This window comes from Pithys albifrons, chromosome 4 (assembly GCF_047495875.1).
Source record: "Pithys albifrons albifrons isolate INPA30051 chromosome 4, PitAlb_v1, whole genome shotgun sequence".
Classification (NCBI taxonomy): Eukaryota; Metazoa; Chordata; class Aves; order Passeriformes; family Thamnophilidae; genus Pithys; species Pithys albifrons.
The window spans coordinates 52108860-52135824 of NC_092461.1; the positions used below are offsets into that span (position 1 = coordinate 52108860).

Here is a 26965-nt window from a genome sequence, read left to right on the forward strand (position 1 = left end):
CGGGGTGACGGTGCCGGGGGTGTCCCGGGCGGCGGAGAGGTGCCGGGGCAGCGGGGGGCAGCGGGCGGCGACAGCACTCCTCCAGGCACTGCGTGCCGCTCCCCCGGGACGCCCCCGCCGGGGCAGCCCGGGCAGCCGGGCGGTACGCGGGTGTCGCGGCGAGCTGCGGGTCGGGGCGGCCCCGCAGTGCTGGGGCTGCGCTGGAGCTGAGCTGGGGATGCGCTGGGGCTGAGCTGGGGATGCGCTGGGGCTGAGCTGGGGATGCGCTGGGGTTGAGCTGGGGATGCGCTGGGGTTGAGCTGGGGCTGAGCTGGGGATGCGCTGGGGCTGAGCTGGGGATGCGCTGGGGTTGAGCTGGGGCTGAGCTGGGGCGCCGCTGGGGCTGAACTGGGGCTCAGCTGGGGCTGCGCTGGGGCTGAGCTGAGGCGGCGCTGGGGCGAGCGGGGCGCGGGCGCGGGCGGGGAAGGCGCTGCCGCCCTCGCACATGCGCAGCGCGAGCCCGGCCGCGCTATATAGCGGGTTGGCGCCGGCGCCAGCTGAGCAGCGCGGCCCGGGCGGCAGCGGCGGAGGTGAGAGGGCTCTTGCGGGCACGGATGGGGTTCGGGAGGGAGGAGGGGGTGGCCTGCGGGGCGATGTTAATAATCATAATGATGTTAATAATGATGGTGGCAGTGGTGGTTAGGATGGTGGTGATGATGGTAGTGGCGGCCGTGGCGGCGGTACCGGCAGAGCCGGTGCCGGTGTGTGGGGTGTCAGGAGCGCACTGGCGGCGGCGCGGGGCAGTGAGGCGGGAGCGGTGACTGGGAGCGGTGAGGTGGGCTGCGCGCCCTCCCGCCCGGACAGCGTTTTGGAGGGAGAGCGGCTGAGGAGAGCCGGGGGGGATGTCCCCGTGGGCGGCCCCATCCACGGGCAGCAGTGAGCGGCGATGGCCCGGGTGGGTACACCCGGGAAGCAGCGCGGCGGGACGGGGTGCCGGCGGGATCCCGCCATCGGCTGCCCCCCGCCACTCTTCGCAGAGCCCCGCGGGGGGCGGGCAGCCCGGTTTTGGAGGGAGCCGGGCGCTGGGGGCGGGGATGCCGGCCGAGCCGCTTGGCGGGCTGACCCCGACCGCCCGCCCGCGCCGCACCCTGGCGGTGCCCGCGCCCCGGCCCGCGGAGGGACTGCCCGGGGGGACACCCCCTCACAGCGTCGGTCTCGGCCTCGGGGGGTCCCGCTGAGGGGTGTCCCGGCAGGGGGTGGGTGTCCCGCGTGTGAGGCGCCGTCCCGGCAGCCCCTTCCTTCCCCCTCAGGTTTTGGAGGGAGCCGCGCTCGCAGCCAGGCGGGAGCGCGGGAGGGCGGGGCGGTGGCCGTGCCCCCTCACGCGTCCCCTCAGCACCCTCGGGAGCGGGTGAGGGTAGATCGAGCCCCTCGGGAGGGAGAGCACAGGGGGACGGCGGTGCCCCCAGCCCAGCCTGAACCCGGCACAGGCCGCCGCCGCCTCCCGCTCGCTGGAAATTGGCGCGGAACCGGCGCGGCGGGAGCGCGGGCGGCGCCCGGCCCGGCCCATCGCGGCACGGCCATCCCAGCAGGTGTGGGGGGCACCGACCTGGGGGCAGCGCCAGAACGTGTGCCTGTGTGGGTGCCTGAAGTGAAAGGTGGCGGGGAATGGAGGGAGTCACAGCCCCAGAAACCCCCCACATCCCCTTGTGTGGGAAGTGACCCTTTACAACTTCCCCCACACCCCCAACCAGCCAGAGCCAAACTGACCACTGGCACACCTGGGCACCCTGCAGCAGGACATGGAGCTGTGTGTACCTGTATACCACAACCATGCCCTGCTCAGGCATTCCTCAGGCCAGTAGAATACTTGTGCCCTTCAGGTTGAGCTGTGAACCCATGCTGCTTTTTGTGATGAGTTCACTTAGGCTCCTAACTTGGTGAGGATGCACTAACTAAGCTTGCTTTATTCCTTTGGTTCAGGTAGAGATCTTATAACGTAAAGAAGATGTCAAGACGCAGGTAAGCTCTTAGCATAGTACCAACATTATCTGTACTCATCTAACAACTGCTGCTCTCCTAATGTCAATGTCGTTTTGCTCTTTACAGTAGCCGTTTGCAAGCCAAGCAGCAGCAGCCACTGTCCTGTCAAGAAGAGTCTCCACAAGAACTGCAAGCACTAGAATATCTCCAGACCAGAAAAAGGAGAACAGCAGAGGTGACATATTTGGGCAGCTTGAAAGGTTTAATGATACTGAAAGTTTTCCAGTGCATTTGAATGGGATAGTCTTTACTCTGCCAACTTTTAAAGTGGGATAGGGGTAGAAGAGTTTCCCTGAGCTCTAAAGGTGGTTGTGCTGGTCACTGTCAGTGTATTGATGTGTGTCTCTTCTCAGCAGGAGAATAAGAAAAAAGAAGATGGGAAAATTGCTAAAAAACATCAATATGAGATTAAGGTAATTCAATTCTGAATACCAATTCAAACTAGGTGAGGGACTCCATCTGGTTTATGTTGATGGGTGTGAAGTCTTGCATTCCACACCAGAAAGTATTGAATAGGGGAATTTTGTATCTTCAGATATTAAAGGCTACAGGAGTGTAGCACCTTTTTAGATGTTTTTGCCTTTTTTTACATATGACTTTGTTGCAGATAAAGGATCTTTCGATGTAAAAACCACTACAGAGTAAGGTTAGGTGTAAAAAAAGAGAATAAACCCAGATATTTCAGAACAATTCCATGCACAGAGCAAGTAAGGCCTAGAGGCAAGTCTAAACAAGATCATTACACTTGTTTTAACTTTAGGTGTGGTTTCATGGCCATTTAGTTTAGACTCATAACCAGGCAGGCTGTCTTTACTTTCATGTAACAATTCTTTTGATTATTTAAATTAATTTAGGTATCTGTTTTCACTATCCTAGGCTACCCCTCAAACAGGTGAGGGGCTTTACAGTTGTTTATCTTAAAGCTGATTAGTTTCTCTGTCAAACAATCTTGTGTCTCTTTTTCTGTTTTTGTAAAGTAAATGAGAGTGACAGCTATGGTGGAGCAAAATTGAGAGGTTGTCTTTGTAAATCTTGAGTAGGAAAAAATACTGTGGAAATACATCAGCTGTACTTGGAGTGAAAATGTGTGTTACAACTTACCTTTGCTGAAAGGGAGAAGTCCTGCTTCCCTGTCTCCTTGTTTGGTAGCTAGTCATGCACTCCATCCCTTGCCTTGCTCCATTTTTGGTTCTCGTTGAATGAAGCAGTATGCAGGTTCAGCTTGCTAATTTGGCACTACGAAATAAGTTAATGTTATGCCAGGTTAGTGAGCTGAATCAGTCCAGCAGAGGGGTGGACAAGTGTCAAAACTGACAAAAGAAGGAAGGAGTGGAACTTGGGCAGTGAGGATCCTGGGAGAGAAGGAGAAGCAGATCCTCCCTTTCTTCTTGGCTGTGTGCATTAAAGTCAATCCTACTGTTACAGGTAACTTCACTCTCAGGATACTGGTTTGCCTGTAAATAAACTTAGATATATACTAAGGGAATCCTCTGTAGTGTACCTTGCAAGTCAACTGTGTAGGAAAAGTTTCTGTGTTCAGGGGCTGTTGCCTTTCTTTTTGAATGGAATTTCCCTTCAACTCCACAGAAAACGGTTAAGGTTCTGTGTCACCATTTTGAAGCCTGTCAGCCATTAGAGCATTGCATGTGCTCCTTGGATTTGATACCTTACTTGTATTGGTTATGTACAGCCAAACAAGTGTTAGTGAAACAAGTTATGGTTAACTACAGTAGTCTAGAATTCCTCCCCTGAGACTCCTGCGTGAATGCCTTTGCAGCCTTCTCCTTTTGAGTCCTTGCATCCCATATTTGGCATTGGCAAGCTGAGAGATAGTTCACAGTTGCTCAGCTCAGGGGGTATCTGGCTCTGAGGCTGAGATGGGTGGCTCCTCTCTGGAGCACTTAATTGGAAGATAACAAGTAGCTGAATTTCCACTAAGAGACTGTAGCACCTCCACCCTCTCCTTTCTTTTCTCTCTGAGTAGATAAGTAGATAAGACTAGCCAACCTAAAGTCTTGTGTTTTAGTAGCAATGAGTATCTTTGCATTTTGTACTGAGCAATTCCAGCAATGAATGGATTACTTGTGGGTTCATAAGCTGAAGGCAGTTGTCAAAGCTGAGTTCCCTAAATCCATCAAATATGTTTATACATGTTCCATCTTGACTATGAAAGTTTTTATTGGAATTTGTCTTTCTTGGTTTCAGTACTTGAACTGATGCTGAGATCCAAAAAGACTAAGGTATATTACATATGTTGTTGTTACTGTAATCCACTTCTTACCTCTCTTACTCTCACAGTAAAACCAGCATTTTAAAGATACCTTGTTTGTTTTGCAGAGTTGTTGGCCGCCCACGATAACAGGAGGCATCTCACCTTGCATAATTATTGAAACGCCTCACAAAGAACCTGTAACCACCGACTTCTCAAGATTCAAAAAATACCGGTTCAGGAACCTCTTCATAAATCCATCGCCTTTGCCAGAACTCAAGTAAGTTTACCAAATGCAGCAGTTGTTGATGTTTTATCAAATATGCTGAACTACTATAATAAAATCTGTTGTATTGTGCTTGTATAATACACACACCTCTGCTTGTCTCCTTATCCTACAAAAATTTTGATGACCAAAAAAAGGAAGTTGTTTGGTTGGTTTTTTTTTCCCCTGCTTATATTATCTTACCAGGCAGAAAATGTTCACCTTTCAGAGCTGTCCTTTAGTAACTTTAATGCTGAAGACTCTAAGAGGTTAAGAGGCACATAACGGTTAAAATAAACTTCTTTCAGTGCTATTAGAAGTGAGTGACCAAAAAATACTAAGCAAAATTTTCTTAAAGAACTTTATCATGTTCAAATATACTAATTGCAATATTGCTGCACAAGTGGCTTGCTAATACAGTGCAGTATGCCTTGTGCAGTTACAGTTATAGAAAGTTTCCTGTCTGCAGAAGGATAAAGTGGATGACTAAATCATATGTTTAATGTCATAAATCCTTAGACATTCAAGTGTGTTAGATGAGTACCAGCTTCTGTTTGTATCAGCCTGAGGTTGAATGAAAGAGGTGGTGAATTTACTGCAATGCATTAGGGAAAACTTGTAATGAGGTGAATAAGAAGAGAAGCAGAATGTGAAGCATTATTTTAGGAGAACTTTTCTAGATACACCTTGAGTTTTTTTTTGTTCTGGCCAGAACTCGATCAGAACTGGGAGATGCTACCTGGTGATATTTTGCCTTAAAGAAATTTTCAGATACAGAATTCCATGCAAGGTGTTTAATCTGCTTGCTGGTAGGCATCTGGTAAAGCTGAGTTCCATCCTTTCTGATTAGCTGAATAAGAGGATAATTTACTTTTCCTGCCTTCTCCATGCTTCTCTAACTGCTGTAGGAAGATCATAATTAATTTGTCAGTGCCTGTCTACTTAAATTGGGAGAGTTGTGCATTAAACAAGCAAGTATCTCTCCAGCTTTTAACATGGCAGCAGAATGAAACTGATCTGGGTTAGAATTTGTAGGCAATACCAGTGATCAGCTCTGTCTGCTTCTGCTTGGGGAAAGGTAAATTTATAACTCCAAAGATTTCAGTAAGTAATCATAATTTCATTGGTTAACGTGCTGTCCCTCTTAGTACCTGCAGGATGAGATGTATGTCTAAGAAAAAGCCTGTATAAATTACTAATAACAGCTACAAATAAGCTATATTAATGATATAGGCATCATCTTCCAAAGTAGACTGGAATGGTAATAAATTATAGGTTGGCAATAAACAAGAACTCAGTTTTCCTCTAAGTAGCCTATTTCTGAGCCTTGGAAATAAAGGGATGGATGAGTAACTTTTAAATATCATCTGTAAATATTTTTCTCAAACTAAACTTCATGTACGTCTTGTGTTTTTTGGAGAATGGCTGTGTTTTCTTTATGGTTTTATCTTGCTCTCTGAACAGCCACCCAGCTAGGCAAAATAGGAAACCCTGGTTGCATGTGCAGCTTTGGGAGGCACATGTTTGGGTTTATTGTCTGTTCTATAGAACTGGACTTTCTGATGATCTTGGCAGGCGGCTCTTGTGGTGCTGTAAAATGTCCCAAGTACACCTGCAGTTTGCCAATTACCATTAGGATCTTCTAGTATTCAGAATCTTTCTCTTTTGTTTCTGAATCTCTGTAAACAATAATGTTTTTGTTCTCCTTTTGTGAACTGTATATATACTTAATAATGCTTTGTGCAACTTTATTGTGCAGCTGGGGAAACTCGAAAGATGTCTGGCTCAACATCCTGATGAAGGAGAACAGATACGCTCACTGCAAACACTTCACATCACTACATTCCAGTTTGCAGCCTCACATGAGATCGATACTGTTAGACTGGCTCTTAGAGGTGTGTTCTTTTGGTTACTTTGCCATGTGTTGTGCCTGTGTAGTAGGCAGGTGGAAGCACAGCTTTGACATAAAGATTTTATAGCAATGTGTTCAGTTATGAAATATGGAAAAACTATTTTGCAACAAAACTAGTGACTGCTTCTGATCCCTTAGTGAGCTACAGCCAGGCCTTTCCTGACAGGAAATATTGAATGTTCCATGCAGTGAACAATAGCACTTAACTTTTGCTCTTTCCATGCTGCTTCCTGAAATACAGTTTTGAGACTCTTGTCCTGAAATTGCTATAGATAGGACAGGTATGAAACTCTTAACTTCACATGTTAGACTGTATCTAAGCCATGAGATGTCTGTATTGAGGTCTTAAGCTATCACCCTGACTCTGTTCCTGTCAAGAGCTCTTGGGTGTTGGCCCCTGATGCTGTTTTGTGACTTCATAGTGAATTTTTAATTCTATCATATGAAGAGAGCAGAAGAAAGTAGTGCATCAGTAGCTGACAGCTGAAGGTTCTTGATATAAACAGATTATTCCTGTGTGAAAGGACTACAAATAAATCTGGTTTAATTGGTTTACTTTAGGCTATTCCAGTTGTCAAATAAAATGGAAACTCTTGATCTTGGCAGCCTGTGTGAAGGAATATCAGTGTTGTGAATAGGAAATTATGTTTTGAATGTGTTCCCAAGAAATCTGTACTGAGCAGATTCAATTGGCACTGCCAAAAGCAATCCTTACCATCAGCAGAACGGACCTTACAAGATTATCAATACCTTATCAAATATTCCAAGGAAGCAGATGTTACAGTGGCACTCTTGCTGTCTTGGTGGAGCAGTCAGTGGGAAGAACAGGGAATTTCAAGAAAAAGAAAATAATTTTTTATTTTAATAATATGGTCTGAATATAAAAACTATTCCAGTTGTCTGTGTCAGTATTTCCTCTGAAGTGTAATTTACACAGCACCATTAAATTGGTTTGTTGTGCTTTTTTTAAAGTCTTGAACTCTTAGGAAATCATTCAATTTCCAAACAAGAATGTCAATGAGGGCCATTTTGTTGTTCAGCTCAGTGATTCTATATGCCACAGTGGATTTAAATCCCAGCAACTTTGAGAACTCTCCAACAGCTCCTAATGCTGTCTCCTGTAACATTGTAACTGAGATACTGTTTAACATGATCAAGCATTACTATGTTTGTGCAATACACTTTTATAATAACTGTGCCATTTTTATGGGTGGGCCTGATCTGTACAGTTGCAGTTCTGAATGTTCTTTGAACAGTAGTTGATAATATCAGAGTAGCACATCAATTGGCATGTATTATATCAGGTCTAAAAGAGTGGGCTGTGCTATTTCTGCCAACCAGTTATATTTTCGGTGGTCAGGAAAGGTTTTAATTTGCAACTGAGTTTATCTTGGGGAAATAGCTAGTAGTAGTGAGATTTTATTATGACTTTGTATGCAAGTAAAATAATGAAGCACTTGGGGTCTGTTTCTTGGGTATTCTTTTCTGTTCTTGTTTTTTATTGCATGTAGATTTATAGATATCAAACTGTTTTCTAGTTGTTGAAGGGATACAGAGTTGCAGCTAAGCTGAAGTTTTGGTAGTCCCATCCAGATGCAATTAGAGGCTAATGAGAAAAGAGAGCTCCCCCAAAGATCTCCAAGCCTGGGCAGTCTCCTTTCTTTTTTTGTTGAACTGGCATTTGAAACACTTTGATACAATGCGAGTATTAAATGTTCCCCCTGCCAGGGAAAACCCGCAATGGGATACAGCAGATGGCTGCTCTTGCAGTTTTGTTCCTGCTTAGTGAGGCTGTCAGTGAGCCTGAGGGGCTGCAGTCAGCGCTCCTGGCCTGCCAGCAGAGCCCCCTCCAACAGCAGCTTCTAGGCTTATTTGCTGTAGAGCCAAAGATTGATTTTTTTTTTTTAGTGGTTCTGCTTTGGGACAGACCTACAGGAAGGATTTGCTCACTGACTTCAACTTGAGGTTTGAGCCCTTAGCTATTTAGTATATGTGTTTGTGTTTTGTTGGGGTTTTTTCCTCAACAAGGCTTCTTTGAGTGGACCATTGCTTGTACTCATTTTTAGGAAAAAGATTGCTATTTAAACTGGCAAAAGCATTTTTGAAGGTATGTTAGTACATCACAGGCAATTCATGTTCAGGTGGGAGCATGAGAAATACCATTTTCAATCCCATACTGACCATTGCATCCTACCGCACCTAGGAATGTGACTGTGTGTGCAAAGGATGAAATCGTGTATGTTGCATTATGTTAGTAAAGCTTGAATATTCCAATGTGTGTGGGTTTTTTTTCCCCATTGTAGGTGTGTGAGGTATATGCCCTCCACCGGGAAACCTTCTACCTAGCGCAAGACTTTTTTGACAGATTCATGTTGACACAAAAGAACATTAACAAGAGCATGCTTCAGCTCATAGGAATTACCTCATTATTCATTGCCTCCAAACTTGAGGTAAGAAACTCTCTTATAGGCAGGAGGATATTAAATTTGGAGTAACTAAAAGGACAGTGATAACATTTATTATACCTGAATCTTTTGGACTTGGTGGTGTATGTACAACACTGGAGGCCAGAAGGGGACATCATCTTTGTCTTCATGTGTGCATGTATCAGTCTCTTGGAGCGTAGTCTCTGTCCTCCCTTTCCTCAGCAGCAGGGAAGGAGACCACATAAACTTTAAAGGCATGCAAATGTGATAAAGTAGTTTTGTTTTGTCTTTTTCCAAATATACAGCAGTTAGCAAACAATCTCAGGAATGGGTATGTGACTTGAACAAAACCCAAGCCTAAGTCTCAGACTGCATGTACATCAGGCTGATACCCTTATGGACCCATTTAGTGGAGTTTTAAAAGTGTGGCAATGGTGACATGTTATGTTGTGTGTTACATCTACTGGTGGCTTGGCTGAGAGGAATACTTGGGCTAGACGCACTTCTATAATGGGAACCCCCAGATCTCACTGGTGTTCCCAAAGCCAAGTCTGTGTGCTAAGAGTAGTTACCTGTCCTAAGGAAGCACGCTGGGGCCATAGAGTGGCCTCAGAGCCAGCTGGTGGAGGAGGAGTTTGGCTGGCAAGCTCTTTTGCTAACACACTTAGCTGTGCTTGGCCCCAGCTGGCATGACTGGGTTGGCAAATTTCCTTGTTAACCATGTCTGCAGTATGGATTTTGCCAGCTAAAGTGGATGGCTGTGGGATTTTTCTCTTGTCTTCTTCCAGATTTTTTCCTTGTTTTTTTTTTTAACTGTCTGACTCCATCAGCACTGCCACTGCAGGTAACCTGTAGCAGCCAGGTATTTCCAGCACAGCAGTGTCCTGTACAAGAACTGGGATGGTGGATGTTTTCATGTTAGTTGGAATGGCTGAGTCAAAAGAGATACAAGTGAAAGGGAGTTCTGACTGCTTGGTCAGCATTTATTTCCCCAAAAACTAAATGAGGTGCAATAAGTCCATTGTGTCTTAGAATAGATACCGAAAAAATGTTATCTCCTCATGCTGTAAGTTTCACGTCATTCCGTAAATGTATGAGAAAAACACTGTTGCAGCCTAAGAAATGTAAACATGTCAGTATGGACAGAAAAACAGAAAAGTATTTTGTCAGTCTCTTTTCAGTATTTCTTAGAACTGTAAGACACTCTAATCTTCATTTTCCCTTCTCTCTCTCTCTTTAAAGGAAATCTATGCTCCTAAAATACAGGAATTCGCTTATGTCACAGATGGTGCTTGCAGTGAAGATGATATTGTAAAAATGGAACTTATTATGTTAAAGGTAATAACTTTGCTGTGTTTTTAAGTACTGGATGAAAGTCCATCCACTTGAGCCTTCTGTTTTAATGTCACTTATTTGGTTAGAAAAGGAACATGTTTAGTATGTCCCTGTTTCTGCAGTGAAACCTCTGTTGTATGTGCTGTGGATCTCTGAGGCCACTGCTTAGGGTGCATTCCCTGGCTCTTGGAAGTCAAGCAGGTTTCTTGTGCTTGTATGAACATAAGGGCCCTTACTAGGGCAGCCAGACCCGGGGCAGGCAGGAGGCTGTCACTGTCATGTACTGCACTTGCCAAGGTCCCTTGTTGTCCAGGAACAGGGGCCTCTAGAGAGCGAGGCAAAGACCTGACATTACTCAGTGCTCCTCATGCTGGAAAGGATCCATCTTTACCAGCACAGAACTCTATAAATCTGTTCTTCCTTAACAGATATGAGCAGCAGATTCAGGCAGCTAGCCTGAAGGCTTGAGGAAATGCTCTTTAATTTCCTAGCTTATGAGCGGGAAAGATACAGAAGATCCATCTGCAAGGGCATAGGGATACGTGTCTGTGCTGATTGTAGCACAGCCTGTTCAAAAGGCAGTGAGAATGGAATTTAAAATTACTATTTGCACTTAATTGTACATACTCTTTAACATCTTTTAAGGATCAAGGCAATAATTTCAGGAGAGGTATGTAAAGAAGTCAAAACACAAAACTGTCCTCAAGTGGTTCAAGGCACTTGTCTTGTAAATATTTGCAGGCTTTAAAATGGGAACTCTGTCCAGTGACAATTGTTTCCTGGCTGAACCTCTATCTTCAAGTGGATGCTCTGAAGGATGTTCCTAAAGTGCTGCTACCTCAGTATTCTCAGGAAAAATTCATTCAGATAGCACAGGTAAGTAGTAAACTGTTGGAAAATGCTTATTGGATTGATGACAAGACCAACTGAGTATTATACCCCAAAAGCTGTGAAAGGAAGCGTGCCCTTGTTTACCCTCACCTGTTACTTTGTTAAAGGAATGCGCAAGTTTGACTCTACCACCAAAGTTCATACTCTGTTTGCAGGCCAAGTACCCCTGTGCTTCTTGTCTACCTGCTCTCATATATTTAAAGACTTCTGTACCATGGAAAAATAAAAATTCATCTTATGTTTTAAATCACTATTCACTACAGCATTCTGTAAACAGCAGCAGCAGCTCTGAGAGGAACGTATAATTTAGGACCCTACAATCTGCTGGTTTTGTTACCTCTAACAGTGTTTCTATATAATAGCTGAGAAGGCAGCCTGGGGAGTGTTTCACTGAAAGTGCAAAGTGCTGTTATTCAGTTTGTATGGGCATGTGTTGTGCCCACCCTCAGTCAGGCTTACTGAATCTAGATTGCTCAGATGTAAATACTGTAAGAGGTAGTATTTAAGAAACTGGTTTCCCAGAGCTCAGCCGTGTTCCAGGATGTAGGAGAACTGCTGTATGCATAGCCTTCTCTGAGACAGGATTATGTTAAAATATCAGCTGCTAAAATTTGTTCCTCTTTGCTTTCTCAGCTTTTAGACCTGTGTATTCTGGATGTGAATTCTTTGGATTTCCAGTACAGAACACTAGCTGCTGCAGCACTCTGCCACTATACCTCAATTGAAATAGTTAAGAAAGTGTCAGGTAAGATGCTTCTATCAAGCTTGGCCTTGTGAGGCAGGGAATTCTGGAAGCTATCACAGGCCCAAGGGTGATTAAGGGTATATTGGTTTACCAGCCTGCCACAGAGCCAAAGCTACATGGACACTAACAATTAGCTCTGTGGGTTTCTTTTCCCCCTAATTTTACTTCCTACCACTTCAGATGTCAAGAAGACTCAAAAAAGAAGGGAAACCCCTTCAGAAGTACAGTCTTTGCTAAGGAAATGAAGCAGATTTACTGCTTTAGCTTTTGGGCTAATACTAGCTCTACAACTTCCTGTTGTTTGCTGGATCATTAGCTATGTATTTGGGTAATTTTTCTCCAAAAATGTAGTTTTCTCAAGCGGTCATGTATGTTTCTCAGTAGCACCCAGTGTGTATTTTATAGCATGACCCAAAACCTTGTGTTCAAGCTGAAAGTTGCTTCAGCCTTCCCTGGAAAAGCAAAAAGAACCCTTGTGACCTGCACTCACCATCCTCAGCCACTGCCCTCTCAAGTTACAAGCATAAGAAAATGGTACCAGTTTCTGGGAGGACGTTTCTGAATTTTTATCTGCACTGTTATTTACTGTGTTTTTAACCTTATGGCCATTTTGGAACACTGCAACCCCTTCACGATTTTTAAATGTATTGCTGTGTTCTATTCTCTAGGCTTAGACTGGGACAACATTTCAGAGTGCGTAGAATGGATGGTTCCTTTTGTGAACGTGGCAAAAAAATTCCCTGTGAAGCTTAAGAACTTTAAGAAGGTTGCAGCAGAAGATCGGCATAATATCCAGACACACACAAATTACTTGGACATGCTGGTAGGTGGTCTGTGGCTGTGCAGTTCAGAGAGCTGAGAGTGCATTACACATCCCTACTCCCTGCTCACACCTGGCCTGCCTCACCTCAACCAGTGTGGTCAGAGGTGCCCAACCCCACTGATGCTGCAAAACAACACCTCTTTTATTGTAACACTCTCAGGCCTTAAGCAAACTCCTTGGATTAGCAGTACAGGAGAGATGTTCGCAAGTTTACAATCTTTACTTTGTTGTGTAATGTCACCTTGGTTACTCAGTATCCTAACTCTGGAGTGCTTGTACAAGTGGTGTGAGAAAGCACTGCTGATGACTAGTGACACTGAAGAGTTGACCCTGTCCATGGGTATTAATTGTTTTCTTCTTCCCCCAACACACAGGAAGAAGTGAACAGTGGAGCAGTATCTGCTGCCCCCGGTCAGTTATCGCCTGTGTCAACAGGAGGAATAATAACCCCTCCCAAAAGCACAGAGAAGAAATGAAATACAGTCAAATGTCAGGAACAGATTCAGAAACAGGACTTGGTGCTTCAGAACAAGACACTAAAAGTGACTCATGTTCTTTACTGCTGTTCAAGACTTGGTCAGTAAAAGACACAGCAGATGGAAATTGAGACCAGCATCCTCCTACAGACTAGACAAAGAGTTCAACCAAGCATTCCACCCTGCTGTCACAGGAGCCTGGACCACTTTGGTCCATTCTGACATGACTTAGTTCAATTCTCACTATTCCTAACTTATTAATTTCAAGAACATTTTTAATAGGGCTGAGTGGCAAAATTTGTCCTCAGTTTTCATGTGAAACTTGCTTTAATTTGGGCTAGATGTGCAGGAGAACTTATTGACAGCTTGTATGTGTTACCTCTTCTTGATGACTTTTTCTTCTCTTGTTAAGGTCAGAGCTCACTGCCTGTCAGTTAGTCCCCCAACTCAGGTGCAGTATTCCAGAGTTTGTCTCTGAAACCACTCTGCTGGTGCAGTACAGCATAGCCAGCATTGTATCAAATTCCAGCTCCACAGGAGGCTGATAAAGTTTAAGGCAACACTTTAAGCCTCCCATAAACTTCAGTTTTAGTGTTATCACTGCTCTCAGGTAAGAGTCTCAGCAAAGAACCTGCTGCTGAAGTAACTAACTGGATGCAGTCCTGGAACAAAGGAGCTCTACCTTTTATGACCCAGCCACCTACTTGAAACAAGAATGAACATAATGAGAACTGGAGAAGGTATGGAATAAAGTGAGCTGCAGGTACTCTACAACCACTCATATCATAGGAACAGTATTTTAAACTGTGGAGCAGTAAGTTATCAGTGTTTATAAACAGCATTAACTACTGTGTTTTCCTTGGAATTTTCACTACCTCTGAGTCACTTCTGTGATGAAGGGCAGTACTGGGAAAGATGGGAATCACTCTTCCTCTTTCATGATGCTGCTGCCTGTGTGCCATGTCCAGGGATAAGTGTTACACAACACAGAGCAGCCCACACAGCTGAACTCGAGCATCAGGTGCCACCCCCATCCACATTACACTCACACCAGCTTGGCAAACTTGAATTCATGTCTTCTTCAAACCAGCCATTGCGGAACTAGCTGAAGTTGCTTCCAGCCTTCTGTACAGCTTGTAAAAATAAGGGGTTTATTAAAGATTTCATCTATTTCTAAGAAGAAAGATACTAGACTGTAAATGTTGTATAAAAATTTAAATGAATTTTAAAAAATAAAGTCTTGAAAGTTTTTTTTCATGTTTACACAGTTTGTAATAGCCTTTGACCATTAGCCTAGAAGTAAAGTTTTGCCATTGCTTGAAGAAACTTCTTTTTCCTTCTCTGTGCAGCAAGCTGTAGGACTTCCTCAGGATTACTGGCATTCAGCTCTGTCTGGCCAATGGCTTTTATCTTGAAACAAAAGAGGAGACACCATTAGCAACAGGCCTTACAGTAAAGCTATTTCATTTCAAGGCATTTTCAGCACTAGTTCTACCACCTCCCCCCCTCTACAGCCACAACTATACAAGAGCACACAGACTCCCAAAGAACTGTGTAACAAAACAAAAACTGGATGTGGCAAATCCTTTTAAAGATGGTTTTGGGGAGGGAAAGACACACTAAGGAAATTCCCAGCAGCCTGGGTTAAGTTGACTTACTGCTATCTGGCGCTTGTCTGTCTCTCCTCTTTTGTGGTGGAGATCTGAGGGCCAGTCAAGAAAAGTCACTTAGGCAGGAAACAGACTTTTTCCAGCAGTGAACATCCAGTATGAGTGGCATTCCAGCAAAAGGATACATGTCAAATACTCCAAAATGGTGACATCCCAGATGTACTCATAGTAAGAATCCATGGCATCGTGACTGAAGGACAATGCAGATTAGGATAACTGACACATTCATGTTCTGTGTTTACGTAAGTTTTGTAGTAACATTTACCTGTTCTGTTCCTGCAGTGCTTTAAATGCAGTCTTATAGTCCACTTCTCTGAGGAACTGGCACAAAATAGCAACCTGCAAGGGAAGACTCAAGTGACTGACAACCTAAACCTTCTTGCAAAGCCTTGCTAATAAAACCTAGTGTCTTTCTGGACCTAATCTAGTGTTTGTTTCCAGAGCAAGCAAGGTCTGAGCACCTAAACAGGGCTTATTCTGACACATCACCAATAGCTAACAGGAAAAGGAATTTACTCAGATCTGAAGGGCCAGACTTGGTTTCCAGGTTTCTAAATGCATTTAATAGCTTTTAAATCAGAGCCTAATATTAGCTTTGTTAATTCCTGGAAAATGAGCAATCCCACTGAACTGCAACAGCCACCTGTGGTTATGAAGAACAAGGCCAGGTTCCCAACACACCCCCCCAGGCACTGTACAGTCTGTGTAAGAAAAGCAGGACAAAACACTCCCAGGCTATTTCCACTTTTTACAACATTTCCAAGTATATGCTTATCTACTCATTAATTTCAGTCCTTTGATGCAAAGGTAACAACAAAATCTACTTTACTGCAGCTTGTTTCTATGCAAAGTTGGATTCAGTCTCTATTTTAAAGTTCTCCCTCTGCTTTTGATCATCAAAATATTTACATAGAAATGTTTTGTGTTTAATGCCATGTTTCACCTCTCACCTGGGTGTGACAGTTGAGTAAAGAGCAACACTTGATCATTCTTTTTATCACCTACAGAAAGGTTAAAAACACAAAACACAAGGTTTTTTTTAATTCAGGGGACCAGCTAAATAGCTGTCTACATTCTACTAATGCCCCTAACAACTCTGGGGTTGGTAGCTCATGGTCCACTTGCAAGTGACAGGCCACTTGTTACACCCACTTGCAAAGTGCACAGGCACATGCTATGCTGTACCTCCAGCACACTCGGACAAGGATAAGCTACACTCCCACCCCTTTCCAGACAACCCTGTGCAGCACTGCTGCAGCTCTGCTCAGTCAGAGCACGGGGAAAAAATACCAATGTGTCTGAAAAGGAGTCAATGTTGTCTGGATCTCACTGCTAACATGATCCATGCTTCTTACCCTCACACATGTTAACTGGAGCAGACACTCTTTCACAAGCATTTAGACAAGACACCTAAAGTTTGTCTGCACCACGAGGGGAAGCAAGCAGGCTCCATCCCTGTGATACCAGCACTGGAAGCACAATGGGAGCCATGTTTCCACCAGCTGGAGCCAAGGTCAGTGCTCCAGCACTGCTGATGAGGCAGACCAAGTACTGCTGCACTGTCTGGAGCAGATCTGTCCCCCAGCCCTGCGCAACACAGTGTGGCTCTGCAGGGATAAGTTACGGAATCATCACACCACACACTGATGTGTGATGGCTTTTCCATTTAGTCTCTACCCCACCAGTGCTTTCCCAGCAGACAGCTCTCCCTGTTCAGGCTCTATGAACTACCAGAAAAGCCTATTGTGATTCAGAGAAGAACCTTCAGATTTCCTGTGACCTTCAAGCAACAAGCCAAAAAAGAAAAAGGACCTGCGAGGATTTATATCCCTAAATGCATCAAGACAAAACCTCACAGGCTACAGGAATGTGTGTGTGCTGAAGAGTTTTGTCCCTACACAGAATCAGGATGCTGACTGAATCCAAATAGGAATTTTTGCAAATTTAAATCCCACTTTAACTTACCTGGTCTGTGTACACATCTGGTGGCACCATTTTGTTGAAGAAGTCCGAGCATACAGCTCCTGCCTGGAGGTAATAGTGAAGGGCTGCTGAATACTGATTTGTTGCTGCCATGGAAAAAAAATAAGGTCTTGAAAGTAAACACAGCAGTTATTTAATAATCATATCATATATAGAATTATTCAGATATATATATTTCATAGTGGAATTCCACTGGGAAAGTGACTTGTGTATCACTGTTTAAAAAGCATGGACACAGGAAGTAAAACAGCAAGGGATGGAAAACTACACAACCAGGAAAACCATCATCACACACAAACTTCTGCCTCTTGGGATTTACTTTTCACTTTTTCAGAGTTGATCTTGAATTCATCAACCTTAAGAGTGGAAAAGAAGTTTGCCTTCAGTGAATGTAGCACACACAGTGGTAGTGAAGGAGTTTAGTTGCTGTGAGCGAGAGGAGCAGCTGATGCCTCCACAGGCCTCTCAAGGTTCAGCAATAGTTCTACTCCCAGTAAGCTCTTCCTGAGCCCAGGAGAAGGCAGCAGCCTCTAGGGCTCTGTGGCAGGGGCAGCCCCACCTGACTGCATTGCTGCTGAAATGCAGACCTGGCACATGCCACGAGTGTTCCAACCACTGTTCTTTCAGGTACCAGACCTGAGGCTCCCTACATAATGTCCTCCTGGGATGCTGCTGCACTTCGGACAAGCAGTAAAGTTTATAACTCCGAATCACTCTCCCACATATAAGGTGATAGTGCAGAACCCTGAATTAGACCCCTTACCCTCACCTCAAGCTTACAAAGCATCTTCTAGATGAATGGGTCTCCTTAGGGAGCAACAGACTCACATTTCTGCACTAAATCTTACTGCACACCACAGACATCCTTCCAGTCCAAAAAAGATTTGGAAACCTGGACCTTGACTCTGCCATAGCCCAAAGCACAGGAAAGGCGATGCCAGAGGCACAGAACATCTTATGGCCAGAAAAGAACAATTTGGCTTGAAAGTTGAATTTTATTAAAGAGGTTTCAGCAGATGATTTTAGTGGAAGAAATGTCTAGCTACCTCCGAGTTTGGGTATGGTCATGTCCTTCTTTAGCACATGCATCAGGGAGTACCATACCTGTCTGGCTGTCTTTAGGAAGTTCATCTGCACCTCCTCCACTGCACCCTATTTACTCACACTATAAAGCAAGCCCCAGGAACTGACTCCAGACTGGGGAATAATTAACAAAGCATAATATCACACAGGCTGGGCACAATTTCCCCAGGCAACTGCTGCCCTGGTGCAGTCTAGGTACATATCATGGTGTCCAGAATCTAAAACTCCTTGTATTGTCCCAATTCCACTTGCTGCTCCCAGCTGAGGAGCAAGAATAAGTACTGGGGAAGTGGCAGGGAAGGACAGAATAGCAGGAAAGAGCTTCCCATCACAACCAATACCAGATCAGGAGTTCATACTTTCTTCTTAGATACTTCCCTATATAAAATACAGATTCTCTCCACTCTGCTTTTAAATTTGAAGATCAGCTTTGCTGGAGCAGAAGGTCAGCAATCACTATTCATGACTTTCCATTCATTTATAAAACACTCAAGTGGCAGGGGTTTGTACAATTACACCACTCAAGGACCAACTGCACTAGAAAAGTGAAATTAAAGATGAATTGTTAACTCTCCCCTTACCCTATTAAAAGCAAGTCTGCATGACCCATTGGCAGCCCAGTGTCTCTGCAGGCTTGGACTACCTCCTAGACAAATGCACCTACACTACTCCATCTGATGATTTTAACCTCGTGTATCACTTAAACTTTTCTTTTTGTAGGAGAAAATACAAGGAAGGCTATGTGAAGCAGATCTCAGAGCAGCAAGGTACTCCTACACACATGCTAAAAACAAACACTGGATCCACTTACCAAAATAAATATCTGCCTGAATAATTAACCAGAAGTGGTTGTTTGCATTGATAGTCAATGCGTAGCTGACGAGCTCTTTAACTGTAATGGCCACAGCCTCGAAGTCCACTGATTGAAGACTAAAGGAAAAAAGGAAGAAAAACAATTCCTAAATGATTGCTTTGTTTTTTTTAACTATTAATCTGATTTCCCATCTAGTTTAAGTCCAAAGCACGTTGCATTAAGTGTCAAGAGAAATAACTCCAGAAAAGATTTAGTGTTGACTAAGACTACTGTTGATTTGTTCCAATACAGTAAATAAAACAGAACAAATTTATCCTTCACAGACTTGGACAAAAAGCCGTAACTTTATATGTGGGTGACACCATGAGAAGATTCCATGCAGAAATATATGTTCTCAGTTCCAAGAAGTTTGAAAACACATCAGAAACCACTATAAATTTATCCCAGCACCTGCATGAATGGCCAGCAACCTCTGGAAAACTGTGGAAATAGTTCAGCAAGGAAGGCTGGGAATGGTTTGGCACACTGTTTGGGCAGCCTTTCCCTAAGGTTATGTGGACTGATTTTCAAAAACATGGGGTGTTTTCACCCTACTAGTAAATTCTGGTAACAATGAGAACAGCTTTCTTCTGCTTGACCTGACCGTATACACTGCAGTCTTCATCAGTGACAGGCAGATCAAGCCCACTATGCATTACACACTCTCTCAAGAGTCATCTCTTCCAATGCATACATGGAATCTAAAACAGAGTCTGAGGCTCCACCCCGACGGAGCCTCCAAACTACTGTGGAAAAATACAGTTCGGTCCAGCCAGAATAAATCAGTACATACCATTTGCCACTTCACATTTTGGCTAGTACTGAAACACCTCAAAAATATTAATGGTTTCATCTTAAGGTATTATATAATTCACGTGGTTACTTATAGCTTAATAAAGCAAATAGCAAAAAACCCTTAGTTTCTTCTTCTCCTTTTTCTTCCCTGTATCTCCACTACGATCATCAAATTAGGAGCAAAACCCTTCATGCAAACAGATCAATCTTCCCATGGACAGAACGGGGGAAGTGATGCCCTGATATAGCAGAAATCACACAACACACAGTAACTGGAACTAAACCCATTATATAAATGCATATTTTGAAACTTGTATTTAAATCATCATCTTACTTGGGGATAGATGAGGGCCAGATGGAAATGTGCTCTGCTGCAATATCATTCACAATGTCTTCCTAAGAAAAGATAGATGGTAAGAGAAATTACAAGAAGAAACATTTCAAGAAAACCAAGAAAGATTTTTCAGATCTATACTAACCCGAACATTGTGAAGTTTGACAAACAAGGACAATATTGTGGTTAAAACCAGTGGTTCCTGTAGGGGGGAGAAAAAAAAAGAAGTAGTATTCCCGTGAACCAACCAAACTCCACTTTCTTCCCTAAGCTCTAAAACTACATAAAAAGTTCTGACATCACTATAATTTCCTATTGTAATAGGGCAGTATTCTGTTAAGAGACCTGCAACACATGGATACTGTGAGAAAATTTCTGTAGAAGTTTTTAATTACTTTAGATTTTCTCATGTAACTTCTTAGGTATAAACTCTACTTTGGTTTTACACATCTTTATATTGTTTCTGTGGCTACTGCCTAACCCTTAAACTTAAGCTAGGTATACTACAACCTTCTATGCATTTACAAACCCACAAGCTTCTATAATTTCCCTTCTTACTTCTGCTGCTTAGTATGATGCATGTAGCAGCTTCCTTCTCCCTCCAAAAGGAATGCTTTGCTTCGTGACAGCTGCAATGAAATATACTCCCAATGTTAACAGGTCTCCAATGTCAGAATTTAGGATAATTTTTTTTACAAGCTATTCCATGTTGCTGCATGCCAGGTATAGCAAATTCAGAAGTTCTTCAGCCATACAGAACACCCTATGTATTTATGAGATTTTCAGGATTTTAATAGGCAAAGTCAAGAAAAATATTACACCAAAAGGAAGTTTGCACATTCTCAACACCACTGTGACTTACCCGAAGCTTTTTGATGAAGGACAGCAATTCACTTCTAAATTAGGGACACAAATATCCATGTAAGTAATCACAACAAAGAACATATGCAAACTTAAACCACCAGAAACAGTCAGTAGAACAAATTCTTTATCTGTCAAAACACCTTCACCTCTAAGTTTACAAACACAGGGTATATAAGTGAAAACACTCAACAGCCCATTCAATTTTAATACAGTTACCAAGTTCTGCCTCTACATTTAAAACATTTAAATAAGGGGTATGTTAGTCCATTGAGCTATAAAAAGCACGAAAGAAAATCGCTATGTAGGGAGTCAACCAGGGACTCCAAAATGGAAAGCAATTGAACTGCACTGTAAGTCCCCAAGCTAGGATTGCAATAATGACCTACAGACTTACAGAAGAGGGTACACAGTGATCATTTATAATGTACATTGATTTCCTTCTCATGCACATCAGAAATCATCACCATGTGACAATCCAGACAAGCACAGCCTGTTTGGAAAAGGCTTCACTGCTTCATTTCCATAACAACAGCTAATAAAGAGTAGTCACTGCCCTTCACTGTTTGAATCAGAGGGGTCACAAAAGGTTCAGTAACCGGGAGTACACCTGTACTGCTTCCTTTTCCCTGCCAGAGTATACAAATGAAACCTACAGCACATGCATGTACCCCCCTACACCCATCCCCTGTAGCGTAAGCAAAAGCAGTTGGCCCTGAGGCACACGTTAACCTGATTAGCTCAAGGACAGAAAGGAACAGTCAGAAGCTTGACAGGGACACCCTTCCCAAGTGTTTAACATGGAAAGCTGTTCAGCATAAACATACAGTCCAAAATTTACTGTAATAGACAACTTATAATCAGGCTTGGACTTCAGAACAGTTTGAAAACACAGAGAGGACAAATCAAAGAGTCCTGAATCACTCAGTCAGTTGAGGCTAAGGCTGTCTTAGCCTTAGAATTACATTTAGCTTTAGACTCAGAAACAAATGTAAATATAGCTGTGAGCTACAGGTATAGTACAGCTATGAAAGTATCTAACTTATATAGAGCAATCCTATTTAATGCAAAGCAGACACCTCCAGCCCATCAGCTAAACTGCTCTAGAGATGCCATTGACTCTAATGGAAAATCTACACTGGTTACAGTGGGACCACAGGCACATATGGACTGGTGTCTGCGTGGTGACCTCAATCCCACAAACTCCTTTTCTGCCTCTGAAAAGGAATGTTAACACATCATTGCTAATACTCAACTTCCACAGTGGACAAGATGTCTACTCAGAGATCTTTAGCTCCCACCACTCTGATAGTGGAATCCAGACAGTTTTTGAAGGCAACATGGGGTCAAACACACAATTCAAACCATCTTTAAAAGTAATTTTAGAAAAACATACCTGTACATAATGCCCAGTGTAGACTCCCTGTGTTTTATCAGACTCACTCTGCCATCGTTCCCCCGCTTGTGCTGGTTGGATACACTGCAGATTTGTACAACAACTTCCCAGAGGTCTTTAGCTGTGCGCCTGCTTTCTTTTGGACCTGGAAGTTCTTTGCATGTAGCAGCCAGCAACTGCCCGAGCTACACAATGCAGGGAAAAAAATACAGTAACTACAGCTTCTCTGCCTATTGACCACAGCAAAGAAATCAGTGGCCTTTAAAAGGGTTGAGCAAGTGATTTTAAGTTACAAACTACAAAGCAATGTGACTAAACTTTGTAGCAGAGAACACTGATGATGAAGGTGGAAGATAGGAATTAACCAGAGCATTTTTCCCTTCGTTAGCTTCCCTAATTAGTGTGTGTTTCATTACTACAGGCTTCAGAAAACAAACATAATATATTGCATAAAACCTAAACCCCATAAAATACAATTTTACAGAGACTGGTTCTCTAGAACTCACTTAAATTCCATGTAATAGTTAAGCTGAATTGAAACTGGCACAATGTTGCACAGAAAAGATGAACCTCAAAACTGAAATTAGAAAATATCATAGGTAAGCAGAGCAGGCCAAAAACTAATCTGTCTGGTAATATGATCTGCCTTCGGCTCCATGGCCTGACTCAGAAGTAGAAACATTGCTGTAAAACCACTTGGGAAGCAAAGTTTCAAAAAAGGTAGTGTGTGAAAGTCTCCAAAAATTCAACACTGGTGTTCAGTTCAGGAATGGAACCATCACAGTGCATTTATAAAACAAGTGTCTTAGGAATAGAAAAGAGGCCAGACACACAGCCTGAAATCCGCACACTTCTGATACCTCCTACATGAATCTAGGCTGAGTTCCAGTTGAGGGGAGAGTCCTTTATGGGAAGTGCTAGAGGGTTTTAATCACCTCATGGACCATAACCCCACATGCCTGATGCTTATGGAACCAACCTCAGCTGGCAGCCAACAAGGGTCAGTTTGTTCCATCTGTTCTTGCAGCACAGCTTCCATGTCTTTTGTCAACCATTACACACACAGTTGCTGCTTAGTCCTGCTTTCTTCTATCCCAGACCTAATTCATTACAGCCACAAAGCCCCACATTCTTGAGCAAAGGCATATGCTTTGAAAAGTACAAAATATTTCAACAGCAAAAAAGTCAATTACAGTCTGAGCAAGCTTTGAGACTGAGCACTCATTACCTTCACATAAGGGTTAGTCTGAACCAGAGGTAATGGAACTTGCATGATCAAATACTCATTCTCACACCAGTTTAACAGGAAGGCAACACATTCTTCAGCTATAACTTGTCGAAGAGGAATATCTAAAAGAAAATGGATCCCATGCTTAACTTTTTTTTGAGAAAACAGTTGTGTATGAAAATGAGCAAACTATTCCCTCTAATTAGTAATTTCTGTTCCATTGCTATCACAGGAAAACACAATGCTTAGCCCTAGAAGAGACCTCACCTCTGGACATTAGGAGCAACAATAGCTTCCTCTAACCACAACAGTATTACATTACGCCTGTGGGATGAAATCCTGAGGAAAGCTTTAACAACTAGCAAAAGTTTTCAGGTAAAAGGTACATTTATCCTGCCCAAATCCTTTAAGTAGCACTACAGGAAGTAACAAAGTTTAGTAATATGTAGGCATAGTGATGTTGCTGCTCTCATTTCCAGCTTCTAAAAACTAACCAAACTTTTAAAGATTTAGTAAAACCAGTGTCAAAGTCATTGTTGTTTTTTTCACTTACACATATACATGGTTAATCTGCAATACAAATTTATTTTATTTTGTTGCAGTTTTTTCTCCCCTTCTCTCAAGGTTTGTTCGTTACTGCATCCCTAGAAAGACAGCCATGTACTCACCAGGTACTCTCATTTCCAAATATCCTCGGACTCTGCTTATAAGATCAGAAGGAGGACGTTCTCCAGAAGCACCAGCTCCAGCTTCGTGAGTGTAAATGTCCAAAAGTAGCATTTCATTCAGCATGACTTGACGGAGCTTTGGAGAAAACTCTGTCACAAGCTCCAAGCAAGCAGCAAAAAGCTGTTTTGCATGGACAAAATCCTGCAATTAAAAATATATGCATTAATGATTTCTAATGGGCTCATAAGGGAATATACTAAGAGCTAAAGTGCTGTTCAGCTCCATCTTGGATGAACCAGCCTCAGCATCCATTAGCATGAGCATTGTTCAACTATCTCACAGTATTTATGAGTCCTTTGGATTTGCTATTAAGTTTAATCATTCCAGATTTTTCAAACAAAACAAGAAGTTTAAGCAAAAACATACTAGAAATAACTACTGGCATGTTTGGTAAAATTTGGTTTTAGTTGTAGTTTAGCAAACTTGTCAATGACAAGGTAAATAAAACAGCATTCCAATAAGCTCTTTATAAAAACCACTTAGCCAATAAAACACCACTTCGTATCAGTAAGTAAAATCACCACTGAATTTAGATACCACATGATTTAGTATATTATAATCAAAATTTTGTATAAATGAAATTATCTCAGGCTCAGTTCACTGAAAAGCCACTGTCTTTGCTCTGCTGATGGAACTTTGAGAGACAGAAACAGAACAAACAGACCTTGTTAAACCACCTCCCTCACCTCTTAATTTTACAGTTCTTTTTCTCAAAAAGGCGTTTCCACATTTTTGTTTTGTTAAGATTCAACTGTCCAAACTAACCAGTATGGCTTGCTCACCTTAATTGCACAGCAGTGCAGTCCCTTCGCCATCAGGATGTAGACCAAATCCCTAGTCAGACTGTCTTTGATTCCTAAAATAACATTGCCGTAAACATTTGGTACTTCCCACTGGGAGAGAAACGCATAGGACATTTGCACAGAAACAAGTTTTAGAATTCACATCACTGCTTCAAACACTATAAACAAACCCCAAATATTGAAAATGACTGCCATCTAAATGCCAACTCTTGTCTTTACCCCTAATCACAAGTAACGTATGGCTTATGCAGAAACACAATAAAAATGGCTGGACACCCTTTGTTCACACTCTGAATAAGCAACAGTTATGTGGGGGGAACCAAAATAAAAGCCAAGAGATCATTACTTAAACAACAACAACAAAATCTTCCTCCTACTCCCACCTTTAATGACATAAATTTAAGCTAAAACAATACTGCTAATTAGTCAGAACACTGAAAGCAAAAACTACGAATATGTCTTTTCTCACAAAGAAAGCTTGAGCTATAGCCAGTACTTCCTTAAAACAAAGGTTATAGGTTTTTATGTGATGCTCTTCATACAGAATATGAGTTTAGATATGTGTCATCATCCCTATTAAACCACTATGCAGAGAGGAAAGATAAACCACTACCTATGAGACAATGTTTACTGTTCATGGCAGCACAATACCTAACCAGTCCTTGTATTACAGCTTCTAATGACCACATGAAACCAGTTACCTTATTTGAAATTGTCCAGAATTGGCGTTCTGAAGTCATACCATGCAACTCGATTAAGATCTGGCGAATTCTCCAAGGATCTACTGACAGTATGAGCTGATGTTCAAGCTGGCCAATATTGACGCTTGCTGAAGCTACAAGAAAAGCAACCAGGTCTCCAGCACATTTCTTCTCAATGTAGACACATTTCTTTAGTATGTAATATTTTAATCATAACATAGTAAGAACAGCAGACATCAATGCTTGTGTAGGTCCAGTCCATCCTTTTGTGCCATTCCACAAACACCTTGTGTATCTTTCCAGATCCCTGACCTAAAGGGCTGCTTGCAATGCTCCCTCTTCCCACTCCAGCAGCTCGGAGTACTCTTGCTCCAGTAAAGCAATAGCTTCAAGATCTGCATTTAAAAAGGGGGTTCCTACAGTGACTCAATGAAAATATGCATTTTCTCAACCGGTTCAAGTCATTGCAAAACTGCATTAGACCTGAAGAGGCAAGTTCTACTCAGCTCCAGCCACCATCTGGCATCTCTTTTGTTAGCTTTGACTTATGCAGCTGCACAGCCATCCAGCTGTATCTGGGAAATGAACGGGTTGAAAAGATCTGTGTTTGACTTTGGTAGGTTTGAAACTTCATTGAGATTGTACTCCTGGTCCAGCTTACCACACAGTCAGATGACCATTAGTGTCTAAGTCCAGAGGCAGGGCTCCCTTCCTGGGAACAGCTGCCAGAGCCACACTTGGTTCAAACCAACACTACACCTTCTCTCTCACTTGGTCACTGGGGACACATTTATTTGAGCTTATCTATGATACTCACTTGAGATACAAGCAAGAAACAGCCACTTTCTTCAAAAGGAGGACATGCAGCAATTAACAATGGGAAGTATTCTCTCCAGAAGAATTCTCTCTCAACTTTTATGAGAACAGATCTACACTTGGTAACCTCAAGCATGGAAAGAGGGCACTGTCTCCTTATAAGCTAATAGAAATGCTGTGAAAATTACCTGGGATGTCATAAAAAGAAGTCACAGGTTTTGTGCACAGGTTGACTCGAGGAGATCTCTTGCGCATCTGATCAATGAGCAGCTTCCGTTCATCATCTTCCAGCAGTTTTATGAACAGCTCATGAGATGAAATCATGAAGACAAACTGAAGATCTTCCATGCCCAAACACAAGTTTCTAAACAAATAAAAACATTAATACATGAGAAAGAAGGAGATGCTTATTTTTTCAGTTACAAGTTACAATATTTATTGTGCTTTATTGCACTGCTTACAAAGTGTAAATTCATGTTATCTTAGTATGGGTACATACTTGAGAAATGCTGCCATTTTTCTCTTCACCGCTTCGGAAGCATTTTCCAAATCTATTGACCCTGAACAAACCTGAAAAACAAAGCAGAAAAGAACTAAGCAGTTCCCTTAGTA

At 42.8% G+C, this 26965-nt stretch overlaps 2 protein-coding genes across 7 annotated transcripts in view; one reads left to right on the forward strand and one right to left on the reverse strand.

Annotated features, from left to right (window-relative positions):
* CCNE2 (cyclin E2) lies at positions 1–14363 on the forward strand. 5 transcript variants are annotated; one of them, XM_071554149.1, is made up of 12 exons: positions 1–39; positions 1960–1998; positions 2086–2194; positions 2373–2432; positions 4357–4508; positions 6253–6388; positions 8709–8855; positions 10074–10169; positions 10908–11042; positions 11691–11802; positions 12471–12625; positions 13000–14363. In XM_071554149.1, the coding sequence occupies exons 2-12, from the start codon at positions 1985–1987 to the stop codon at positions 13099–13101; spliced, it is 1218 nt and encodes a 405-aa protein (XP_071410250.1). In that variant the 5' UTR covers positions 1–39; positions 1960–1984; the 3' UTR covers positions 13102–14363. The 5 variants fall into 5 exon arrangements, with proteins under 5 accessions (XP_071410250.1, XP_071410249.1, XP_071410248.1 ...); XM_071554148.1 differs by lacking the exon at positions 1–39 and adding an exon at positions 522–569; XM_071554147.1 differs by lacking the exon at positions 1–39 and having other exon boundaries at positions 1564–1998.
* INTS8 (integrator complex subunit 8) overlaps positions 14300–26965 on the reverse strand; it is a 26001-nt gene continuing 13335 nt past the window's right edge. The window contains exons 11-27 of one of the 2 annotated variants that reach the window (XM_071554145.1): positions 26853–26923; positions 26542–26717; positions 25538–25671; positions 24816–24926; positions 23973–24174; positions 23305–23426; positions 22077–22261; positions 20682–20715; positions 19965–20021; positions 19820–19881; positions 18649–18767; positions 16737–16840; positions 15722–15772; positions 15037–15110; positions 14897–14961; positions 14760–14803; positions 14300–14511 (exon numbers count right to left, since the gene is read on the reverse strand). In XM_071554145.1, the coding sequence (XP_071410246.1) occupies positions 14395–14511; positions 14760–14803; positions 14897–14961; positions 15037–15110; positions 15722–15772; positions 16737–16840; positions 18649–18767; positions 19820–19881; positions 19965–20021; positions 20682–20715; positions 22077–22261; positions 23305–23426; positions 23973–24174; positions 24816–24926; positions 25538–25671; positions 26542–26717; positions 26853–26923 (1728 nt within the window). In that variant the 3' untranslated portion in view covers positions 14300–14394. Of the gene's footprint in view, positions 14512–14759; positions 14804–14896; positions 14962–15036; positions 15111–15721; positions 15773–16736; positions 16841–18648; positions 18768–19819; positions 19882–19964; positions 20022–20681; positions 20716–22076; positions 22262–23304; positions 23427–23972; positions 24175–24815; positions 24927–25537; positions 25672–26541; positions 26718–26852; positions 26924–26965 lie in introns of those variants that run through there. The other variant, XM_071554146.1, reaches the window with a different exon arrangement.

Coding starts and splice junctions, on each gene's coding strand:
- CCNE2 (XM_071554149.1), top strand. Junction 4,509..6,252: donor TCGCCTTTGCCAGAACTCAA/GTAAGTTTACCA, acceptor TTTATTGTGCAG/CTGGGGAAACTCGAAAGATG. Junction 11,043..11,690: donor AATTCATTCAGATAGCACAG/GTAAGTAGTAAA, acceptor TTGCTTTCTCAG/CTTTTAGACCTGTGTATTCT.